Here is a 25,503-nt window from a genome sequence, read left to right as displayed (position 1 = left end):
GTCTGCGTATGCCACACGGCTCCTCTGTTAACTTTCAGACATACACATGCTCACAAATTATTTTAGGTAAAAAAAAAAAAAAAAAAACAACCACCATGATTTCTAACACAAAGAACCTTCTCTAAATATTTGCAAACACAATTTTGGATTCCTGAGGCTAGATCTGTGCACATTTTTAAAGTGTTTGCTGTATGCCTAGCCTTCTGTTTGATTCAATTGATCGTTAAGATGTGGACCGTGCTCTTCAGGAGTTTACATTTAGTTGGTAGAATAAAATATAGACATTGGAAAAGTAAAATAAAAATGTAAGAGTAAATTGCCAGTACAATAGTATTTTAAGGCAGTGCCTGATTAATTTCCAAAACGAATGATACAGATAATATGTCCTATTGATCAAAGGGGAAAAAATAATAGCCATGATTTACTAGGTCCTTAAAACCTGGCAAATTCTTTCATATGCTATTTAATTTAATGTGTAAGTGGCAGGATCATACTTTTGAGATCTTAACTTCTCCTCTTACCCTCCGTTTAAACACCTCTGGCTTGTGCTCATTGCCGTGAGGGTTGTGATGGGGGGAGAGCAGATGGGGCTTGAAGCCAGTCTCTTCCTTAGTTTTCTTTCCAGAATCCTAAACCTTTAGGAGGGTGGGGAGGATGTGGGTATCTTCACCATGTGGGGAAAACATCGAGGAAGAAAACCTGGCTTCCCCTAGCTTAGGAAGTGATACCCCAGACTGGAGGGGAGGGTGACAGAGAAAAGGTTGGGGAATCAGATGACAGAGATGCAGAATGAGGGCACCTGAAGCCTGCCGTCTGGGCTGAGTCCTGGAAGGGGTGTGTGATGCCGGGCAGAATGCCAGCCTGGCACATCTGGACAGATGGACCATGGATGGTCCTATACAGAGCATGAAATGCAGCAGAGGTATTTCTGTGCCCCTAAGGCAAGGAAATACTGACTGCACTGATGGCTCTGAAGGACCATTAATGACTAAAGAGGTGAGCACCATTTCAGTGGAAAGATGACTGGAGGCCCCCTCAAAACCCTAGCACCATATACACCCCCCAGAAATCAGCTGGCACTCTAAAGAAATGGGAGAATTCCACATTTGCTGGGGTTAATCTCTCCACTCAGATGGAGGAGGAGCTTGACATGAAACTGAGATGGATGTGGAAAAACTACTTGTTAAAAGCTACTTTTGTGAATGCAGATTCTCACCTGCTAAATGTCCAACTCTTTTTCACAGATGATGTTTTCAAAGTTGGATGACCTGCCCAAGGCCCCACAGGCAGAAACGCGCGAAGCCCAAATTCAAATGCAGGTCTTGTTTGCTCCCAAGCCTTTGACCTGCAAGCCATACAATGAGATGTGGCTGGGAGGGTTCAAGGAGGCGTTCTTGCAGGATGTCAAAACTGGGCTGCTTCATAAAGATGGGAGCAGGTTGGGACTGACACAGCGCTGGGGGAGAATGTCCAATTATCCTGGGTTGTGTAGACATGGAACTCCCAATGATTTGTGTCAAGATTGCTGGGGAACACAGTTGTCTTGCAAAATAACAGTATTTGGCAAATGTGGTTTAACGTAGCCTGTGTTATTCTGAGCCTAAATTTGCATTGGGAATAAATCCTCCCTCAGCTTTCTTTCCACTGAGAGGTGGGGCCCACTCACTATACACATAGCTTTCAAGTCAATAATGTTCACTTTCCTTTGAGAAAAGATCTGTGTTGTGTGAATGTACTAAGTCTCTTCCCTTTGCAAAGTGAGTGCGGGATGCTGCTGGTCTCCCCCCCCCGCCCCCCGCTGTCATTCTCACAGCTATTTAGTCTGAAAAACACATGGAAAGGAGTGGGGGCCACATTCCCTCTGGCCTGAGTTGGATGCTGCTCTGTGCCTGGCTTGCTGATGGGGACGCCCCTCAGTAAACACAATTTCATGGATGGCTGGGTATCAGTTTTGAGCAATGCAAATGGTGAGACTGTCTGAAATCTTGCTTTCTCTCATTTCTTCATTTCAGTGATGGAGACACCCACGGAAAGCAAAGACTGAGTGAAATATGTAATAGACCCCCATTGGCTGTGCCTTTAAAACTGGCCACCACCGAACCCCAGGGGGGTGAGCTACGGTTGCAGGGACTGGTGGACAAGGATGCTCAGCCACCAGGGCTGGTCCTGACACATTCTCAGCAGGCTACCTCTACCCTTCAGTTTTTACATATTTATCTCTCCAGCTTTTCCTAAAGATGTTTACATGGCATGTTCTAAGTGAGCAAAACATATGACTGATGGGATGACCCCAAAAGTCAGTACTCTGGAGTTGGGGACTGAAATTCATCAAGCTAGAAGGGCCTTCATATGTCACCCAGAACGGCCCCTCCATTCTCCAGGAGAACAGAGGCAAGACACTGTCTTCATTCTTTTTTGAGTGGGGGAGGTAATTAGGTTTATTTACTTAGAGGAGGTAATGGGGCTTGAACCCAGGACCTTGTGCCTGCTAAGCATGCACTCTACCACTGAGCTACACTCTCCCCTGACACTGTCTTCAAAGACCCAGAGCAGATAAGCAGCAGCAGCAAGGGTCTGGAATTCTCCTCTGACTCCAAACTCAGCCCTCCCGTTAAACCATGATGCTCAGCAGGCTGGTGGTTATCTTTGGCCTCAGCATGATTTTGTCTGATCAGTGAGAAAAATGCCCCGGGAATTTGGGCAAATGATTTGACCCCAGATTCCAGAATCCTCTGGTCTTTTTTATTGGCTGTGAAAGGCCATCTGGCTTTACATGTCTCTAGAAGCAGAGGTAGTGTATCAGTGTCATTAAGGTTGAGGGCTCTGGGTGGCACAGACCTGGGGGCACATCAGGGGTCTCGGTGACCCTTACCAAGACACCTATCTTCTCTGAGTCTCAGTTTCCTCATCTGCAAAATGGGGATGATAATCACACCCATTCCGCAGGGTTGTTAAAGAGAAGACAAGCCAGAGCCCAGCACAGGAACTCAAAACTGGCAGCTAGTTCTGGTGACAGCAAGAACCAAGGAGATCTGAGATGGGATGACGTCATGTGAGTTTGCTCTGTCTCTTTCTTCAGTGGCCTCTTTCTTTTTTTTTCTTTCCCCGGTATATCCCTCAGAGAAACTAAAATGATACTGTTTTTGCTCTAAGACCCTTCTCAAATTTTCTAATGAATATAATTTTCAGAATAAAATTCAAAGTTAAAATTATAATTCAGTTATATTGTGTTTTCACATATAAATCAGTGAATCTTAAAGCTGATTTCATCTGTGTTGTCTTTAAACCAATATATCCTCATGTTAAATTAACACCAGGGCTTAGAATCATCTTTTCTGGATTCTTTAATACAGATAATGCTAAGAGACACCCTGTGTCAGATCATGAACCATATATGCCTTTGTCCAGACAGATTCAAAAATGGGATATAATTCAACAAACATTAATTATTGACCTTCTCTGGGACACAGAGTAGGGGGGATGGGAGAGGAGGGGAGGAGACTCTTTGAGAGCAGATAGTCTTTGCCTTCTGCAAACTCATGCCCTAGTCGGGGATGGAGGCCTGCATTCATAACTCCAATGAGAGGTTTCCCAAACACTGCCCCAGGAACACTGTTTCACAACGAGTGAGTTCTATAGTGAAATAAGATTGAGAAATGAGTTAAGGAACGCCAAACTGACTGTTTTCTTGGTGGGCTTTTGAGAGCTTTTAATAAGTGAATGTGCACTGTGACTCTCCAGTGTGGTGCTGTGAGGATGCTTTATGCGGCTTCCCGAACTTGACCTTGGCCTGACGGTGGGAGAGGCATCCCGTGGGACTGAGCTTCATGAAGTCTCCTTGGGGAACACCACTCGCATAGAAGGCAGACTACACTAGCACGTGCCTGCTTCTCTCAGCAGCAGAGACCCCAGGGATGCAGAATAATTTCAACACAGACTTTATTAAGAGAATTTATACTAAATTAGACCAAGCTTATTAAGTGAAGGCACGTACTCCAAGTCTCTGCACTAATTTAATGTCTGGCAAAAAAAAAAAAAAAAAATGACCTGAAAAAGTACAGCAGATCTCAGGACCACATGTGATTTCAGTTTCCCTCTGTCTGAGGATCAGATGCTGTTGATTCCTGTAACCCTCAGGCTTATTTCTGCTTTTCTATTCTTTTTTTTTTTTTTGACCATTCCTATTCTTTGCTTTGGATCCTCTCAAAAGCCACAAATGGGGGTTCTGTGTCTGTCCCTTAATGGGTTCTAATTTTTAGAACCATCCCCTTCTCAACTTGCTGCAGCTTTATTTGGTAAGTAGAGGGTAGGACTGAGCGAGACCAGGAGCTAGGGTAGAAAGACCTAGCTCCCAAGACCAGGCGGACGCCACTGCCAGGAGCAGGCGAGGCTGCACACTCTGGCAAGGCCAAGGTCCAGAGCACCAGAGGAGAGTCCCCAGCAGAGGCAGGGATGAGGCGGTCGCTGGAGACGGAGCCAGGTAAGGAAGCCTGTGACAAGCTCCACCAAGAGCAGGTGAGGCTCAGGCAGGGAGCAGGGCAGCTCCTTCTTGGGTGAGTATCTCATGCTTCTTCAAACATGTTTAGCCAACTCTTGCCCCGATAGCATATGAAATAGGTAAAACAGAGCTGCCCTGATTATAGTGTTGGGGGAGAGGTGTCCTGGTGTGTCATCTGCTGGGGCATCTCCCTGAAGTCCCGGGCACATCCTAGGGCCCTGGTCTGCCACCATCAGCAGCCTTCCTGACTCACTTCCACAACAGCTGGGTTACAGGCCCTGGGTAAGCTGGGCCCCGTGTAGAGGTCCAGGGGCAAAGATGTGAGTGTATAATTTTTTATCATATATGAGTGGAACTTGAGGTTTTGTTGTTAGAAATGGATGAGTAGGAACTCTAAGGAAAAGGACAAATTAATTAGGCTTTTAAATGATCTTATCCCATGGCATGACCCAGAGAGAGACAAAGGACCTGGTCTTTGTCTAAAGGTAGCAGTTTGAGTCAGCACAGACTGAGCTTGGCCATGAGAGAGGGTCTGATTCCACCCTGAGAACATTGCCACTGAGCACAGAGGTGATGGCAAGGCGGTGTGCATCGGTCACATAAAGGAAGGAGGACTCTTTTGAGATGCAAGGTCCATCCTGACTTCAGCTGTTCTCTAGAACGAAGATACTTGCCTGCTCTAGGCAGTACTGGCAACGTTTCTTACGTGTAAATGAAGTCTCAATATTCTTCTTTTAATTACTGGAAAAAAATACCAATGAAAATGAAATTCCACTGATTACTTTGGCTTTCAGATTCACTAAGTGGACACGGTAGGCTAACTGGGGCTGCAGAGCACTGCCCAGCAACAGTGCTGGAGCCAGTTCCCAGCAAGCAGCTGCCGTCACATCATTTTCTATCCCCATTGTTAAACCGCAATTGGAAATTTCACAAATGGGAACGAGTTCCCTTGCCAACCTCCAAAACTCCCTGCCATTACAGGCCCAAAGGCAATTAGAGGTTCACACAGCGGGCTTATAATATGTATACAAGTGGACTTTGGCGGGTTTAGAAACATACTGAGAGGAGGGCTGCACTGTAGACCATCAATTTCACAGCACCATGTTCGACTGAAAGGCCTTCTGATCTGTCCTTCCAAGACAAAAACATGGCTCCAGGGAGGATGTAAATATTCAGGAGACTCCAAGCTCCTGACAAGGCAGCATGGCATCCTATGGTCTGGTGTCAACTCCTTTTCTCAGCCTCCTCCCCACTCTTTCCACTGGTCCAAGTACCTTCCAGCAATGGGGCACCCCGAGCATGCCTATGTCACGCTTCTCTGCCATGCCATACGCTGTTGCCTTCCTTATCTTCCTAGTGAACTCTTACTCATCCCAGAAAGCCCAATTTAAAAGATTTGTAAAGGATTTTCTCCTATGCTGAAAATTCACCAGTGGGTTGCAGAGTGTGTGTGGTATTTTGATTCCAGACTTGTCAGATATCTCAGAAGGTAAAGGGTTTATAATGTTTGTTTCAATACACATCAGCTCCTGCCTTTTCCCAAACACATAATCACATTGACAAGATGACCAACTAACTGGCAGTAGGGGCAGTGAGGCACAGTGGAAGGAGAACAGGCTTTGAAGAGCTGGGGTTGGGCAGATCTGACTGGGATACCTTGGGTGGGCTACCTCACCTCTCAGAGTCTCTGTTTCTTTTCTACTAGTTGGGACCACTAGTGCTTTTTTACCCCATGGATGTAAAGGGCCTCCTTGCAACACTGGCTCTTAAAGTTCTCTCCAGGAAATGATATGAAGAACTTCCACTCACATTTAATTGTTGAAGCAAGTTATGTGACCACACTCTACTCCAGTAAAGAGTGGTCCTAGCATCTGTCTTGGAAGAGGACAGAAACACTCGAACTCCCCAGTAGCCATTCTTTCTCCCACACTCTTTTAAAATAAATATATGCTTTAGTTTAAAAAGCATTTTTGTGGAATTTCTTTTTAATACATTGTAATCATATATAATATTAGAGCTTCTATTTATAAAGTGACAAGGCCATCTTCAGTTGTGGCTTAGGGGGATACTGGAGAAGGAGACACCCCCCCAGAGAACGGCATCAAGGGCCACAAAGAGGCCCCCCCACCCTAGGGTAGGGGGCCTTATAGCATCTGCCCAGAGGGATTTCAGGGTTGCTGTGAACCAAAGATTGTTGTGTTTCTCTAATTCTTCCTTTTACCTAGTAGAAATACTTTTTGCTTATTCTGCCTCATTCCACTGTGTGTGTGTGTGTGTGTGTGTGTGTGTGTGTGCACATATGTATGGAGAGGATGATGGTTGTGGTGGTAGCAAATACTTCTTCCTGTTAGGGTACAGGTTTCCAGATCAAGTGGAGCCACATCTGGGCCTGACAGAGAGCCTCCTGTGCATCTCAAGCCTGATGAAGAGAGCCTCAGGAATCATTCAGGGAACAGGTACACTGGGCTTGGAGCCAGTAACAGGTGGGACTTTTGGGTTGCCTCATTTACAGAAGTGTGGTTGCATTTTTGATGTGGAAAGGGCAGTCAAGCAAATATTGTTGACTAAGTGGATAGACCATGGTGTTCATCAATGTTGTTTACACAGTCGTTTTCAGTTTTTTTCCCAGACGCATGGTAGATTTCACTTCCTGGTCTTGTTGGAGTTAGGTGTGCCCATATGACTTGCTTTGGCCAATAAAATGTGAGTAGAGATGATTGGTGTCACTTGTAGGTGGAAGCTTTAAGGGCTCGGGCACCATCCATCACATTTTTGTTTCCTTCTTTCTCAGTATCCAGCAATGTGGCTGCTCTGTCTTCTTGGGAAGAGCAGAGAGGAGCCCCCATTTTTTGTACTGAATATGAAGTGAGAATTCTTTGAAGTAACTGAGATATGGGGCTTGATTGTCACTGCAGCACAAACTAGCCTATTCTAACTATTCAAATAGATCAATTTGATTCTTCTAAAATCACTTTTTATTTTGGTGGGACTGTTCTACCCAGTTGGCATGTAACTGGAAAACAGTGGTTCCAGCTGGCCTTCTAGAGTTGGGGGCAGTTTTCCATTGCCGACTGGGGTGACAGGGATCTAGAGGTGATCTCTGAGAGTCTCTAGGAAAGAGTCATGGTAATGTTCATGGTGAGATCAGGACTAGGGACTCCTTATCTCACAGGCAGTATTCAAGCTATATTTCAAATAGCTACAGGCTGGCTGTGGTGTCCAGCTGGGACACTGAGCCACACGAGAGGGCCTTCACTCTTGCACAGCTGTGTTCGGTGATTAATGATTCCTGTGCAGCCTTGGAGTCTGTGCCTTGCTACACTAATTAGTTTCATAGACTCTCATCGGATGACACAGTCTTCCTTTCCTGATATCCTGAAGAATTCTGCAATACTGAGGAAACTCTCATCAAGTTCTACTGAAATGTTTGATAAACCTTTTAATATTGTGTGACATACGTCAGATTTCATGTAGGTGACTTCTGCTCAAAAATACACTCTCTTCTGTTGCCCCACAACTGCTTTATTTTCTTCCTGGGTTCTGCGTCCCCAGTGCTCCCACGGCTGCACTATAGGCACTCCTTTCCATCTTCTCTTGCATGGAGCTGCCCAGAACGCTTTCTTTGTCCCAACCCAGAGGGGTCCGTGTCTCCCCTAGTTTACCCTTCAGTCTGCTGGTCCTTTGCAGGCATATTCTTCTAGCCTACCTCTTCCCTCAGCCCCCTATGGTGAAAGGTCAAGGTCACAGATCTTACTAACTTCCAAGGAATCCATCAACACAAGGTTGGGTCATCTCAAAGTGTGAATCTGCTTATTTGGGGAGCATTTTACTTCCCCTCTGCTCTCTCCTTGGTACTTCAAAGCACCCCAGCCATTAGGGGAGCAAAAACAAAGATGCCAACAGATCTGAGTGGGGGAACAGAAAGGTTATATGCATACACAGAGAGCTTGTTTTCCTGTTTCCAAAGAGGTCATTAATCTGGGTCTGGGGACTGGAGGAGAAGCAGCAGCAGAGGAAATGAGATGGGAGCAGAAGCCTTCGAGTGAAAAGGCAATGAGGAGCCTCTGTCCCTGAGGAGCAGGGAAGGGGCTCAGAGCTGAGCCAAATTTGAGAGTGGCCTCCTATGGCCTGGCGCCTATGGACAATCCACCCTCCATAGCTCACATTTTTGTGAGCTCCCGGAACAGAGGGTTGGGGTTCTGAACAATTTGTTGGGGATAAAAGGAGATCTTTGGCTCCTGACCAGTGTGAGTGATCAGCTACATAAGTTAAATAAGGTCCCAGAACAATAAAAGGCATTAGCAACTCAGAGATAAACGTGAAATTGCTCATGTTGATCTAAAATAAAAATCTGGTCTCCAGCCAAGTGCGTAACTATTATGCAAGCTTAGTGCCTGGATTAGTCCTTGTTTCCATGTCTTGTTTTATTACTAAGGGCTAGCAGATTTTCTTGGCTGATTCTGTACGAATTGCTTTGCCCTTTTCTCTGTCAGTCCCTTTCATGGACTGTCCACAGATGGGCCAGGGAGAAGGGTGTGACTTAGGGTTACCTTGCCAACAAGCGCCGACCGTCAGTTGCATGGCTATGTGAGATGGATGAATGGGCCAATCGTTGGTCACCAGGTATGGTTCATATGTTGCTCCATCCATGTATAAGGTAACCACAGGAAACTCCACATTGATGACATAGTAATGCCATTCTTTGTCACAAATCTAGTGAAAAGAAAGAGAAGCAATACTTAAAATTGAATAGGCAATGAAATACCAAACAGACTTTTCTAATTATGAAAGGGAGGAGACATTTGGGGGTCAACAGTTTTTATTGCAAAGAACTCAATGAACACAATGGTTGATGGGCACTGAGGTTATAGCAGCTCACATGAAACATGATGGGGCAAACCAGCGGGTAGAGGAACACCTGAGAATCCGATCATTAGGCAAATATTTGACTAAGGGCAGATTATCTTGGTCCCATAATTACCAGCTGTCTAGGCTGGCAAGTGCTTGGTGGACAGGTGGGAATGTCAGCTTAAATTTGCTCTGTAGGAAACTTTTCTTAGTTCTTTAATAGAGAAACAGTTAAATTGAAATGCTTTCTCTAAGTTTGGGGAGAGATGGAGCTATGAAAAGAAAGATGCTAGTTTGAAAGTAGAAATGATGAAGACAAAGAAGAGGAGGAGGAAAGGAAAGAGAAAGAAGCAAAAGGGAAAGATGAAAAAAAAATGGAGTTAGAAGGGAGTAAGAGGGAAAGCATGAAGATGGGAAGGGGAAGAATGATGAGGTTCAGAAGAGTAGGAACCCCCAGTTCTTTTGTCTCTATATTAAGCTTGTCCCAGGACCTGCTGTGGTCTCAAGCTCCCTTCAACTCAAGCCAAAGCAATTCTGAGAGACACAGTCATCCCAAGAGGACTCATCTTCATCCCTCCTTGGAGTCCCTGGGGAGGCAGACGAGGACCACAAATGGGTCCTCCTGGCTGGACTCAGTGAAGAGCACTGTTACACACGTGTTCCCTCACAACTTTGCACCTAAGATTACTAGTCTTGGACCTGGGAACTAAAATCTAACCTTAATGGATGGAGACATTGGGGCCAGGATAAAGTCACAATTTCTGACCTCAAGATACTGAACTCCCATGGCATTATCCAAAATAGAAGCCAATATGGTACATCTTGGGAGAGGAGATGGGAAACATAAAAGGTGGCAAGGCTGGAGAACAGCGCCCCCTCTCTCCGATCCCCTAAGCAAGTGTCTTGGATGTCACGTGAGACACTCTCTCCTCCAGACTCCCCCTCCCTCAAATCCCACTGCACCCTGCGGCATCCACATCGGACATGTCTCTCATCGGTGTCCTCTGGTCTCCACTGCCCCCGCCCTGTGTGGCAGCGGAGACAGATGAGTTCTGCATGCAGGTGACCCCCAGGTGAGGACATCAGAGCCCTCCCAACAGCCCACTCAGGATTCAATGTGCTGATTCTCATGAACAGGTAACACCAACGGGGATGCTAAATGAGCTTTTCCCTTTCATTTTGGAGTAAGATTTTTTCCCCTTAATGTTCTTTTTATATTGTCCTGTCTCATGTCTCAGAAAATTGCTCCTTTTGCAGCCCATTAACCTGATAAAGCCTGATGAATACTTTAGGGGCCCTTGGAAGGTAAGCAGGAGGGGTCAAGGCAAATGTCTCCAGAATCCAGTTACACTCCTCTGAGTGGACAGCTCAGTGCCTGTTACATCTCACTAGAGGCCCTAACCTGACTTACACCCCTTCTTGCTCGATGCCTGAGACTGGATGCTGGGCTGGGTGCTGGCTCTTGGGATGGGTCTGTGACCCAGGTGAGGCTGGCCAGGGGTGTAGGTGTGGAATAAAGGAAGAGCTGGAGACAGAGTCCAGGGGTCACTAAGGAGAAGAGTGGGAACTAAGGAGAGTTTTGAATGGGGAAGCATCCAATCTAAGGAGCCCCAGTGCACCCTGGACTAGGGGTTTCTAATCAGGGATGGCCAGTCAGAACAATCCGGGGATATTCTCTGAGATATCAGGAAACCTCTGGCCGGTCCCAGGATGGAGAGGGAGCGGGTGACAGTGCCGTGACCCTGTTCACACCCTAGGTCTTTTGAAACATAGACAGAGCATGAGAGTCAACTAAGCAGCACCAGGGGCTCCCCCGTCCAGACCACCATCCCCACCCTTCCAGGGGCCGTCCTCTCGGGCCTGACTGCCAGGCTGACTCCATGTGCTGGCCGACTCTCCAGCCCTCCATGTCTGCCAAAGCCGGATGGTCCTCTGTTTTGCTTTCTTTCACAACACTTACAGCATTTTTGGACAGTACGAGACAGTTCCAAGGAAGAAGTAAAATCAGTCCATAACTCAGCAGAAGCAGCAACCCCTGTCAACGTTACAGTCTTTCCTGGAGCATCCTCCCCCCCAGCCCCCAGCTTTCCTGAAGCCTGCTCCACAGACAGCAGCCCTTGTGATGTCCCGCACAAAAACAGTGACACTGAACACTAAGCCTTGGTTTTTGTTCCTGTTTTTCGATTTCCCATTTCATCCCAAGCATATCCAAGGCTTCCGGCAGCCTCAAAGTATATGCCTATAAGAACTTTTCAACATTTTTGGAAAATGGAATTTTTCTATTTACAGCATCACTAATAAACATCCTGTGAGACTACAGCTGGGAAAGGTCTATTTGGATTACACTGTACATACGACTTAAAAGTCTGCTTGTTTCACTTAATATCAGAATTCAAATGCCTTTACCAACTTCACTGTAGATGGCTGTACAATATGGATACACTATACTATACTGTATATTATAATTAATTATTACCAGGCACTAATTGTGCACCAGCAATTGTAACTGACACTGTGATGAATTTCTTTTTGCATAAATATTTATCTGCATTTCTGATTGTATCCTAGGAAGAGATTCCTAGAGTGGAATTATCGGGTCAAAGGTTGGAGGTATTTTGAAGGCTCCTGACACATTTTGTCAAATTTTTTCCTGCAATAGTTTGTTCTTATTTATACCCCTGCCTGCAGAGTAGGAGAGTGCTTGCGCCCTGTACCCTTACTACATTGAGTATTAAAAAAAAAAAAGGAAAGAAAAGAAAAGAAAAGAAAAAGAAAATCCTGGCAATTTGAAAGGGGAATACATTTTGCCTATTTTAATATGGGTCACAAAAGATGGTAAGGTGTACATTTTCCGAGGTCAGAAGGCAGGGCCTTCTGGGAGTGGGGAGCAGCCTGGGCTGACTCAGAGGTGGAAAAGATGGGGAGCTTCCCCAGAGAGCTTTAACAGGGCATCCAAACCGGCTTTCAGCCGAGACTAGGCTTAAGCCTGCAGATTTCTCACACCCAGTAATCTATGAAGCAGCTGAAGGAAATGCCTAATTAGGGTTTCATAAATGTGGGTCTATGGCCAGGAAGAGCCCCGCAGTAGCCCTTGGCTACAAATGCGGGGACAAACTGTAACTGAGAAATGATCAAGCCAGGAGGCAGCAAAAATAAATGTGTCAAGGCAATGGCTCCACAATGAAGGAAGGAAATTAGGCAAAGTGACCTTTTCTGGGGAGAGAGAGGAACTTTAATTCCTGGCCGTTGGTGAATCACTGGGGCGCCCAGCTGGCATCAGGCATATCCAATGCTACCCCAGAGATGATGCCCAAGGCCTCAGCTGGACTGAAGATGCTTTGCCCTCTGGAAACCTGCAGGTGTGTTCCCAACGGGGCTGCCACAGCTGCCATTTGGTTGGCGAGTGAATCAGAGACAGAGGCCCAGGGACCAATGTTGAAGGAGGGTTGGGAGCAGGGACAATGCCAAGGAGGTCTGAGTTGGGAGCAGGCTGGTGAGGGAGTCAGGAGCTAGGGAAGCCTCCTATGAGGGTACAGGAGAAGATCAGGCTGCCCACGAGTTGGTCCAGATGTCCTGTAGAGGGCCACCCTGGATGTTCTGAGCTGGTATTCCCAGGACATTTTTGAACGCAGTTATGCAGTGTGACATACATTTACCTACGAACCAACGTACTAGGGAGCATGCTGGGAGCTGCACAGGATGAAGAACTTATCAGATATGTGCTTTGCCTTCAAGATTTTCAATCCAAAGTGTGGTTGGGGGAGGGGTTAGGTATCAATGTAGAAGACTTGAATGCACTGGGAACTGAGGTAAGTCTTACAGACCAGGCGCAAAGCACTGTGAGCTCCCAGGGAGTGGGGAGCTGACTTCGGATGGGAGAAGTGGATATTTTGGGTGGGTAGAACTGTTAAGAGTTCATTAGGAATGGGTAGCAAGGAAAACATTTCAGGCAAATGGAGTTGAAACCTTTTATTCTTTCATTCATCTGTCCTTTTCATGGCCAAGGAAGGTCCTAGGTTTGGGGCAAACGGAGAGTCCCTCATTCACTCACTGCTACAGACATGTACCAAATGCACACCCTGTTTTGTGAACAAAAGAAAGCATCTGTCCTCGTGGAGCTTCCAGTCCAGACACAGAATCAACAGAAAGGCTCATAGCAGGTTGTGACTCACGCCCACAGACCTGTGCCAGGTGATGCGGTGGAGGGGAGCAGGGTGTCTGATTGCACTGGGAGGAGGGAAGGAAAAAAGACACCGCACTGGGAGGGGCCATGGTGGTTTGGGGAAGGTGAGGAGAGGGAGATGAGGCTGTGAGGATAGTTTGGAATGGAGGTCCGGAGGCCTGAGGGCTTGGATAGCCTTTCTTCTGTGGGCAGCATGAGGTATGGGCATTTGGGGGCCGGAGGAGGGTGGTAGCTATAGCAACCACCCGTCATGAAAAATGCTTCTCAATTTTAAAGCAGCTTTTCCTATTCCTTATACTGTTTAGTCCTCACTGCAACCCTGTAAAGCAGGAGGGCCAGTTCTGTCTTAGGCACCTCTAGAAAAGGGAAAGAGATACTGTGGCTGCTAATCTCAAGGAGTTTATACTGGGAGTTAGGTGCACCACCCCCTACTCCCCATGGTGAGCGTCCACGCTAGGCCTCTTGTCTTTCCATCCCACACACAACCAGTGGCTCAGAGTCACACGCTCACTGCCAAATCAGGATCCTGAGCAGACACTGGTCTCCTGAGTGATGGCTTCACAGATCGGATGGCTCCTGAATGGCCCACTAAGTGTTCTACAGACACTTCAAACTCATCACGTCCAGGATTGAGCTCTATGCCCCCCAGCTCCTGCCTCACTTGTTCCCTTGCCTGTGTTTCCTGCCTCAGCAAATGCTCCCTCCTCCGATCTGCTTGCTGTCCAAGCCGGGACACAAGGCATCGCTTTAGACTTGCTCCCCCTTTCCATCCCTCCAGCTAAGTTACAGCCACGTCCTGATGATGCAATGCTGCTGCTCTCATCCACTCTCCCCTCACTCCTACTCACAATGTTACAATATGGACCAGAGAAGGGAAAGACTGAGAAATGTGTCTGGGACAGGTTATTGTAAGACGGAAAACATTTCAGCAGGGGAGAGGTTCCAGTGTATCAGGGGAAGGGTGAGAAAGCCCTGGTATGAGTGTGGGTCGGACAGGGAGGGGCTGCCCTGGGGCTGAGATGGCCACAGAAGGCAGTGGGCAGGGCAGCCAAGGCGGGGGCGGAGGGCGTCCATGCAAGCGGAGCCTAGGTCATGGCTTGGGTGGTCACACCTGCTTTAGGAATTTCTGGGAACTCATATTCTGGACTTTGGTAAAAATAATTAAAGCCCCCTAAACCTTAACGCCTTCATTTGTAGAGTGAAGACAGTCATAGAATCTGCATCATAGGGTTATTGTGTGACTCAAGATAAAACAAAGCATCTACGATGCTTAGAGCAGATTTTCAGCCTGAGCAGATATGGAAACTCCTTTCCTTTTCCAAAGACATTGAGATGCTGCATAAAAACAATCACAAAACAGAACAAAAGTAAGAGAGCTAGAAAGGCCCAGCCTATCAGCCGTGGTTTCAAAGCCCATGGGAGGAATGACTCAGAGAAAACTCGAGCTGGCATGTCTGCATAAAGCCTGGGACTATTTGAAGCCTGGGCCCTGGGACCCCTGCCGCCATTGACCTAGGAATGCAGGGAGGAAGCCAGCCGGCCACTCTGGAGCAAGTGTCCCCTGAGGTGTTACATCCCTAAGCCTGCTCTGAGCACATGCATGGGCTCCAAGTCCACAGCCCACATGGGGTGGAAATCCAAACTCAGACGCTATCTTAAAATGGCATCGGCCTTCAGCAAAGACATACTCCAAACCTCTGGACAAAGATGTGCCCACAGCCCGGGGCACGAGCAGGACAATCCCTGCCAGAGGCGAGCTCAGCGTGAAAACTTACAAAAGGAAGAGGAAACCATCCTTTGCGTGTGTGAGGAAAAGCAGACAAGACATACGATTGAACCCGCATTCCAGGAACGAGAGGAAAGGGAGCAACTGGAGGGGGTAGGGGAAGGCAAGTTTGACAAAGAACCAACTAGAAATTCCAGACGTAAAAGACATAAAATAAAAATAAACCAAGAGAACTGACAAGAGAGTTAGTGAATTGGAAGAGAGATGAGGTTAGAGCAAAATGAAAAATCTGATAAAGCAGCTACTGAGAGAGATGGGTTCCATGCACAATGGAAGGGTGTATATTCCAACCAACGTCTGGTCAGACGTGCGTGGCCAGAGGTGAGGCTGGAGAGAGGAGGCTGGGATCCTGAGACGTTCGTACCCCATGCTAAGGAGTCTTACTTTAGTGCCTTCTGTTCTAGAAAGCCATTCTTTACTTCAACAGCTTTCTCACGTGTTAAATTCAGGTAACAGTGGATACAGAGACCTACATAAGCCCCTGGCCCACAGGACATATTTGGAGGGTAGGTCAAAACAACTTTGTTCCCTGAAATCCAGAGCTATTGAACCAGGAAGGTTAAAACCATGCAAATCAGGGTCATGCCGCGGACTTGCATAGGCCCTTTGGCCTCAGGCCACTGTTTCAGAACGTTTGAAAGAGAAGTTTTGGTTAGGGCCAAAATCCACCTCATGCCACAAGCAAAGATGCCAGTCTTATTTGCAAATCTGTTTAAGATCTCCCCGGGCGGTCGTCGGCACTTCTGAACTGGCCGGGAGAAGCACGGTGTGTTTTCCGCGGAAGGTGGTTATGACAGCTCAGAAAGCACCCGCTGGGCCTTCTGTCAGAAAGCGATTGCTGAGTCAGGGAGCGCAGCACAGGGGAGCAGGGAACATGAAAGGCAGCCTGTGTCAGAGGGACCACCCCCTTTTTGCAATTTGGTTGAGGAACATTTGGGCAGATCCTCCAAACCAGCCTGGAAAACCGTCCTTGCCTTTTGTGCTTGGAGAGTGTAAATCAAGAATTGCTAACCATAGTTGGTTTTCTATGTCTGTGGGTCTGCTTTTGGTTTGTATATAGAATTGGCACCTTTTTTTTTTTTTTTTTTTAAGATTCCCCTATGGTTACCAAAGGGGAAAGCGTGGGGAGGTATAAAGTAGGGGTTGGGGATTATCAGACACAAGTTACTATATATAAAATAGATACACAGCAAGGACCTACTGTAGCACAGGGAGCTATATTCAATTTCCTGTAATAACATATAATAGAAAAGAATCTGAGAAGGGAAAAAAATATATATATGCATATGTATAACTGAATCACTTTGCTCTCTACCTGAAACAAACATTATATATCAACTACGCTTCAATAAAAAATTAAAAAAAAGAGAGAATTGCTTGCATTTAAGATTTAAACTCATCCGTGGGAAGAGAAACACACCTTTATTATGCACTGATGATCTGCCTGGTACCCTGGCACCATGCTATATGGTTTTTGCCTTCGGAATTAGCTTACTGGACCAGCTGGTTTATTCGTTGCCACCGCACTCCTGCATGACACCCTGGGAAGATCACTTAACTTCTAGGACTTCCCGACAATCTCATTTTCATGTATGAAAAAGTCTGTCCAGGCCAAAGCCCAGCCTGGGGCTGATCTTCAAATTCTGCAGATTTGGGGGCTGACACAGGAGCTAGCGATTAGGGCAGGAAAACCTGTTCTCAATGAAGTGGGGACTGCACAGGAGTGAGGAAGAGGGGTGGGACCAGCCAGCGGAGATGCGGCCCCTCATTAACCATCACTGGGGAAAATTATCCTCCTTAGATTTCTTCCCAACTGAACTTTCTAGAATGCTGTCCTGCAAAAGGTACCATGAAAAATGGCGTCCAGGAACAAGAATGCTTTGGCAAAGCCTCATTTCACACAGTAAAACAGATTCTCTTAGCAGGATGACTCAGAGCAGCGCTTCTCCACGTGCAGTCCCTGGACCAATAGCATCAGCATCACCGAGTGTTATAAACGGAATGTCTGTATCCCCTCGAGAATCACACGTGGAAGGCCTAACCCCTGATGTGATGGCGTTTGCAGGAGACACCTCTAGGAGATAATTAGGTTTAGATGAGGTCATGAGGGTGGGGCCCCCACGGTAGGATTAGCGTCCTTATTAGAAAACGGAGAAAGACCAGAGCCCCCTCCTTTTCTCTCTGCCCTGAGAAGACACAGGGAGAGGGCAGCCACCTGCAGCCTGGGCAGTGGGCCTTCGCCAGGACCAGATCTGCAGGCACCTTGATCTTGGGCTTCCTAGCCTCCAGAACTGTGAGAAAATAAGCACCTGTTGTTGAGACGGCAGGTCTACGGTATTTTGTTACAGCAGCCTGAGCTAAGGCACTTGGGAACTTGTTAGACATGCAGATTCTCGGGCTCCACCCCAGACTCACTGAACAGAAACTGGGAGTGGGACCTGGCAGCCTGTGTTTTAACAGGCCCTCCAGGTGATTTGGACAAGTGAAGTCTGAAAACCTCTCACTCAGAGAACTTAATATGCTGATGTGGGGAGAGAAGAGCCAGGTTGTCAAAATTTCTGACCGCGTTTATTTTGTTTTCTTGTACGGCACCTATGAACATCACTTGGAACAAAAAAATCTCAGATGACACATGCTGTGAGATTCATTCAGTTCATTCAACACATGTTGATGGAGTGCCCACTATGCCCCAGACATTTCCTGGTTATTGGGAACATGAGAGTGAATAAAACAGGAAGATTTCCAGTGCCTTCCCACTGTCCACCATATGCCATTGCCTCACCCCACCCCCACGTCCCCCCCCGCCTCTCCTGAAGCTCCCCCTCCTCTGATCACACGTCCCTCTAGCACCCCGCCTTGAGTACTAGGACTCCCTTGTGCCCCCAAAACAAAAAGCCCTTAAGCTTTTTCTCTCCTCCCCATTTTTTTTTTTTTTTTTTGCTTTCAGGACGTGACATGGAATTCATCTGCAGATAACTTCCTCCTGAATTTCCTGAACAGCTGACATCTGTCAGGGACCCAGGGGTGCAGACTGGAGCCTTGGAGGCACGGCCTGCTTGTTGTAGGTTGTAAGCACCCGTGTCCAGAGCGAGTTTCATATTTTCACAGGCTGGGAAGCACATGTCTTCCATTTGACAATTAGGAAAGAGACAATTTCTCCTCTGGGGTTCTTCCCCTGATCACAGTCAACTGCCCAAAGACCGAGCATATCGCTCGGCTCAAAAAAGGAGCTGTCTTGAAAGCGAGTCACTTTAGGAGGAGCTTGAGGTGGTTAGAGGCCTGTCCTGTGAGTGTGACCCCTTCCCACGGAAGACTTCGAGTTTCTCAAGGTTCAATATAAGGGAAAGGATGGCCACTTCACAATTAGCATTTACAGACTGAATGAAAGAATGAATGAAGGAATGAATGAATGATGACAGTGAAGGCCAGCAACAGTGGGAACGGTTCCTCTAGAAAAGGGGGACATAAATCCGGCTCTGGAAACTGCAGCAGGCTGGTGGGGATGAGGCCGTATCTGGGTCAAATCCTTGAAATTCTGGGGACCTCTCCAGGCTGGCAGTCCAAGAGGAAGAGTTGAGAAGGTCCAGCGGACATGGAGGATTCTGGATAGAAGATGGGAGCCTTATGGGGTGAAGGAAGGAGGGTGGAGGTCATCAGATATGGGTGAGTCCAAGTAAGATCCTGGCCAGAAAAGGGCCCATGCCTTTTGTGAGGCTTCCCACTGGCCTCTGGCTTCAACGTCCATCCTGGGGACATCGCACCTCCTAGCAGTCCCAGTGGGAGGCAGCGGCTTTGCGGTGAGCCAGCTCAGGGGAAGTTTCTGCTCTGCCCTCTTACCTGGACTGGGACCTGCAGCAAGTTTCTTAGACTTGCTGAGTGCCAGTTTCTTCATCTGTGCAATGCACAGAACACTTGTGTCACAGGAAGATTTGATTATTTATTCCATGGAAATTTATTGATAGTAATTATGGGTCAGGCATGATGCTAGGTGTGGAGTGTATAAAGTGAGCAAAAATAGACACAGTTCCTTCCCTAGGAAAAGGAAATGCTCACATAAATAAATGCAGCATTATATCTGAGAGAAATCCCACGAAGGGGACTTACAAGATGCCATATTGTTGCTGGAACTTGGGGCCAGCTGGCTGCTCAAAAGCCAGTACAAAGAGAGGCATGTGTAGGTAGAAAAGAAATTTTGCTTTATTCCAGAGGCTGGCATCCAGAGTGGGTAGGGGGAGGGCAGACTCCTGTCCAAAGGCCAATTCCCTCTCCCCTGACAATCAGGGCCAAGAGCTTTTAAAGGGGAGTTTCAGGGATGTACAGGTGGAGGGAGGGGGCTCCACGCAGAATGGCACAGTCAACTCTGACCGTCATCTTGAAGTTAGCCACGTGGTGTCTGATCAGCATCATCTTGGTTAATCTTGGTTCAGTGCAGTTAATCTTCAGTTCCAGGGTCGGTTTGTTCCTTCTCTCTGAGGCCAGTTCTTAGAATTGTGGCAGATTATGTCATGGCTGTGGTCTCGTCTCATGTAGTTAAGTTCTTCCACCTGCTGGGGGTTTCAGTATCTACAAGACGGCTCAAAGGCTCAGAATAGTATCTATAGCCAGTGAGGAGGAACTAAAGGTCCTTGACTTTGTTTAATGACTAAACTACTATCATTGTTTTTTGTTTGATCGTTTCCCTTTGTTTCTGTATCTTCTTATTTCTCTGATTAAACTTCTTCTTCGACTCAAGTTTTTCTACAGACAGAAGGCAGGTGGAGGGCATGGCAGTGAGGGGTTGGGGTGTCTGTGCTGGAGAGGCCCCATAGGGTCTGGGTTTTGTTCCATTTCAATATGAGCCCATAACTGGGAGGTTTGCCTGGTCATGGAGATTGGACTTGATGGTGAAGGAAAGGGGGCAGGTGAGGGGGCCCGTGGGGATAAGGACATCAAGGCAGAGGGAGCGGCACAGGCAGTGGCCCTGTGGCTGGGGCTCAGAGCGGGAGGAGAGGGCGTGTGCCGCGGTGGCCAGAGAACCTGGCGAAGCAGCCGCTGTGGAAGCGTCCATCTCTGCCCTTCCCCCAACACATCCTCGGGTTGCCCCAAACTCCTTGCCCCCAGATTAGCCTCCTTGTCTCCTCACTCTGGGCTCTATGCTGCCCCAGATCCGTGGGGATGCCCATTCTTCACCAAGTGCCCACTAGTCAGCCCCACCTCAAGAGGGGTTACAGCAAGTTCAAGGCCAAGGCTCTGCAGCCAGGCTGATTGGACCGCTTTCTGGCTATGTGAGAGCACAGGGCGACAGGCAAGTCACATGCCCTCTGTGTGCCTCAGGGTCTTCGTCTATAAAACAGAAATGATAGCAATAGTAACCACTTCATGAGTAAGTACCTCGCTTATGTGACTTAGTACATCTAAAACACTTGGAACAGCGCCTTAAAAAAAGTAGGTGTCACTATTGGTGTTTGCCTGCCCCTCATTACCCTCAGCTGCTTCCACTGCTCCTGGCATGAGCTCTCTGCCCTCCCCGCACTCGGTCCAGGACGTGCCCAAAAGTCCTTGTGCTGCCTTGCCCCTCACCCCACGACCTGGGCTACTCTGTGCCAGCCCACAGCATCCCCGCCCTCCTCCACCCTCCCAAGTCCCCCTCAACATTCAAGGCACATCTGTCATTCCACATTTTCTAGTAGCTGCATTAAAAAACTAAAAGAGAAAAAAGAGAATGAACTTTAATAAAAGGCTCTGTTTAATCAGATATATCCATTCATCATTGCAACATGTACTCAATATTAAAACTTAGTAAGATATTTTATGTTCTACCTTTCTTACTAAGCCTTTGGCATTCATTGTGTATGTTGTACTAAGAGCATATTTCAGTTCAGACAAGCCATGTTTCAAGCACTCCACCATCACAGATGGCTGGTGGCTATGCCTGTTGGTCAGGCCAGCCCTTGATTCTGAGATCCGTGAGGGCAAGGACCACAGGTGTCTCCATGTGCACCGTAGGTTCTTGGTAAATGCGGACTGTGTAAGTCAAAGTAGGGATGGATGGGTGAACAGCTGTCATGCTCTACAAAGCCCTGTCTGCTCTCCCCTGAGTCCTCTTCCTCTGGTACTAGGCATACAACCTTTCAGCCATGACCTATGGGTACCAAATCCTGGGTACCAAGTGCCCAGCAACCTTTCCAAAGAGAAGGTGAGGAATGCACTTACATGACCTGGCGGCCCAGAGAGCACTGTAAGGAGGGATGTGCGAAGGAGAGACAGGTGGTGAAGATTCAAGGAAGACAGGCCACAATCTAGGGAGCCCTCAGCCCCCTGCCTTCAGGCAGAGGAGACATAGACAGAAGGAGGGAGGTGTCTCCCAAAGGGGCTCTCAGTCTCTTAGGGACTCGGCAGGAGAAGCAAGGATTGGCAGGAGGAATGGAGGGAGGGAGTACTTTGGGGCAAAAATGTTTCTTTCTCTGCTTAATTTCTCCTCTTGCTACTTATCAGCAGATAAATAGCTGTGAGCTGTCCCACATCACTCTCTCCAGCCTCAGGGAGGCTGACATTTGGGGGCAGTTGCAGAAGAGTGGGTGGGAGGGTCCCCTTCAGGGACCAGCCTTCGGGTCCAGAGAGCACCGGGGACTCGTTCAAGGTGAAACAGCCTGTTAATAGCAGGGCTGGAGAAAGAACTCCTGTTTCCTCGTGCTTTTGGATGTTATCTCTCGGCAAAGATGAGGATCGTAGGCTCTTTGAAGAGGACCCTAATATACAGGCTGCCGAGACGCAGCTAACTCTTCGTGTATTTGAAGAAAATTAATTTTTCATTCTACCACTATTCTACCAAAATTCTTATTGAGGCTGGCTATCTGTAAATACACAGTCTGACTCCCCCTTGCAAGTTTAAAAAAGAAAAGGTGGAACCTCAGTGGGTATCTTTAGAGAAGTAGAATTATAATTTAGTTGACCTATATCTTGGTGCTGGTGAATAAATCGCCCTTGAATGATTCAAATAATAAGTTTGGCCCTCTTTGGAAAATTGAGCTGACCACGGATGGAAGTGGTTAAGTGTTTCCATCTCCAAATACACAGCATATGCCAGCGTGTCTTGCATCTCAAATCTCGCAGGGTTGTCCTCAGGTGTTGTGGGAGCAGCAACTTGGGTTAACAAACTTTGATATTGTAGTGATTGCTTTTACCAAATCATATTCTCACCTTTGTGTATTCTCACCTTTATGTAAACACGTAAGAAAGGTATAATCAAAACCAATGCTTTCTATATTTGTCATTATACTGCTACTTCAAAGAAAAACGTCTAAGAGCATAAGACACAAAACTCGCAATTCCAGTCACCACCTTATCTATGGAACTGAGCTCAGTTGCCTTGAAGCTGCTTTGCTAGCAGGAATCTGCTACGAACTGTCTCCTTGCTGTAAAAAGCAGAGATATGCTTTGTTCGCTTTGCTTAGTTCGAGGTCATAGACTCAGGGCTGCTTGTGCTTATATAAAACCATAACTCGTCCGCTGCCCTAACCGGCAGGACATGCTTCGCTCATCAGGCGCAGGTGGATTGTGTAGGCTGCTCCTGCTCACAGAAGACTGTGACTTAGCCCTTAGCTGGGGACAGCTGGGCTGCTTCACATGCTTAGACGATTTCTGATCATTGTATGGAGACTCTGTGGTGGTCTGGGTTTTCATTATCAATTATTCGGAACACTGTAACCTTGCTCATGATTGTTTGAGGTTTAAAATAACCATCTGTACTATCAATATTGTAACCTTCTCTCTAAGTATAAATTAAGATTATAATGTTCCCGTTTTTCACGAACTGAAACTGCTGACCTGCATCCCTGCACGTATACCATGCCCCTTACTCATTTCAGTGACATATTTCACTTCGACTCTTTGTTTGACTATTCTCAATAAATACAAGAGCTCTGGAGGAGCTCGGGGAGGCGGTCTCCGGCTCCCTCTCACTCTCTTGACCTAATAAAGTCTTGAATAATCTCGTTCTGCTGCACTGGGACTTGCTGGACAAAACCTACGATGACCAGAACCCACAGGTACTGGCTCCATAAACAAGGCTCTGTGTGGCTAACCTGTCTTGCCTTCCACCACGTGCCCGCCTGCTGAGTGTCAGCGGTGCAGCTGAGACGAGTGTGCCTTCCACATGGAGCGGCTGGGTCTCGGCACAGACCCTCCGCCACGCGGGCTCCCCACACTGACCTTGCTCTGGTGGCATTCGCAGTACCTGATTATAATGAAAGGCTATCAGCGGGCTTTGGCCACACGCATCCCATGGTTGCCCCCATCCTAGCCACACGGGGATCACTTGGTCCTCCCCATCCCACTCTCCCGCAGAGATTTCTGGGGAGAGACAGGCTGATTTGCATATCACAGGGGCCTCCAGGGAAGGCATGTGAACAGGTTGCCTCTGCCTGGAATTCCATGAAAAGAAATTGGGTACTTTGTTTGAACAGTCAGTCCATTCAGCTTGGGAGAATTTGTAGAAATCTTTAGGGAACAGTTATGGTTTTAAATCCATTAGCACCTCCAAGATCTTAAGCCCAGCCAGTCAGGGAGATTGGCCCTGGGGAGTTTTCTGGGTTTTGGTCCCTACAAAGCTTTGGGAACAGATCCAGCAGTACCTCTTCTCCCTCCCCAGACCCCCTGCCCTGCCCCCGAAACACCCAAACAAGCATAAAAACCTGCCGGCACCAACCTTCCCTCGCTCTTGAGAGAAGGCCGGTGCGCTGACCAGCTCTACACCCAGGTTAGTTACTTGGCGTGGATTTCCAAGTGCAAAGCACCTGCTAGGTCCAAGCTTCAGTCTGATTGTAGCTGTCAGAAAATCCAACAGGGCCTCCACATTAGCTGAGAGAAGTGTGGCTCATTCATCCTGACTTCCATCCAAGCTACATTGTTCGAAGCCAAAGTTTGACAAAGCCTTCTAACAAAACTGGGAGGGCCTAAGTCCCCGACTCCACATTGGCCTTTGTGTTAGGCTGCTAGGGATGCTGCGCGGAAGGACCGCCCACTAGTGGCCTAAAACAGTAAGAACTATTGGCCTCACAGTTCTGCAGGCTAGAAGTCTGAGACCAAGGTGTCCGTGGGGTTGGTCCTTCTTAGGGTTCCAAGGGAGAATTGGCTCCATGCCTCTGAGTTTAGGAAGCCATGGGCACTCATGGGCTCACAGACGCATCCTCCCAATCCCCTGTCTTCACATGGCTGTCTTCTTATAAGGACACCAGTCATATTGGCTTAGAGGCCACCCTACTCCAGTATGACCTCATCTCAACTAATTCCATTTGCAACAACCTTATTTGCAAATAAGGTCACATTCTGAGGTACTGGAGGTTAGGACTTTACCGTCTGCTTTGGTGGGACCCAAATCAATCCATAACAGCTTTCCTACCATGTTCCCAAAGTGCACGGTGAGGGACAGAAGGCCTTCACAGCATTCCATCCTGTCACCCACCAGGACAGCAACAGCAAGTGGCTATACAGGTCACCACTGGTTTTTTGTATGAGGAAAGAAGATTCTTTGAATCCTGTATAATAATGGTGAGCTGTGAGAGGTTATAGCTGTTCAGGGAGTGTACATAAAAGGGGAATGCCTAATTAAATAATTTAATCCCACTAAAAGGTATGTACACTGTAGTCATTAATTCATCCATTCATTCATTCATCTATTCAATCAATATGCATGCAGCCTGCCATGTGCTAGGCACCCTGCCTCGTGTGGAAGAGGCTGAGGTCCTGCTGGTGAGCCGGAGCCTTGGCTCTGCTGGGCCAGGTCTCTGAGGCTCCCTCTCCAGCAATCTGGCAGAAGCGGGAAGATGCTCAGCCTTAAGATCACTTCCTAGAGCATTTATTCTTATGCCTGAGTGTGAGATAATAAGAAACATATGTGTGTATATATAATATATATAACATACTATATATGATATAAAATATATAATATAATATTACATAATATAAAATATAATACATATAACATTATATAATACAAATATATAATTTAATTATATAATATAACTATAATATACGATAGTAAGAAACCTATGTATATATCATATGCCATATTATATAATATATAATATGGTGTATAGTATGTATTATATAACATAACATAATATATTACATAATAATAATAAATATATATATATAAGATTGGGCTTAACCTCTGGTTCCTGACCTTAAATTTTTTGTAAATAGGGGTGC

The 25,503-nt window shown here is 47.1% G+C and overlaps 1 protein-coding gene across 3 annotated transcripts in view; it reads right to left on the bottom strand.

Annotated features, from left to right (window-relative positions):
* The window catches only part of CLSTN2 (calsyntenin 2), a 592,242-nt gene that overhangs the window by 35,293 nt on the left and 531,446 nt on the right, over nucleotides 1-25,503 (bottom strand). For all 3 annotated transcript variants that reach the window (XM_064491598.1, XM_010976786.3, XM_064491596.1), the window contains exon 9: nucleotides 9,049-9,211. In XM_064491598.1, the coding sequence (XP_064347668.1) occupies nucleotides 9,049-9,211 (163 nt within the window). The remainder of the gene's footprint in view (nucleotides 1-9,048; nucleotides 9,212-25,503) is intronic.

Source organism: Camelus dromedarius, chromosome 2 (assembly GCF_036321535.1).
Source record: "Camelus dromedarius isolate mCamDro1 chromosome 2, mCamDro1.pat, whole genome shotgun sequence".
Lineage (NCBI taxonomy): Eukaryota > Metazoa > Chordata > Mammalia > Artiodactyla > Camelidae > Camelus > Camelus dromedarius.
The sequence above is the reverse complement of the archived record's forward strand: the minus strand, read 5'-3'. Positions and strand labels throughout refer to the sequence as shown.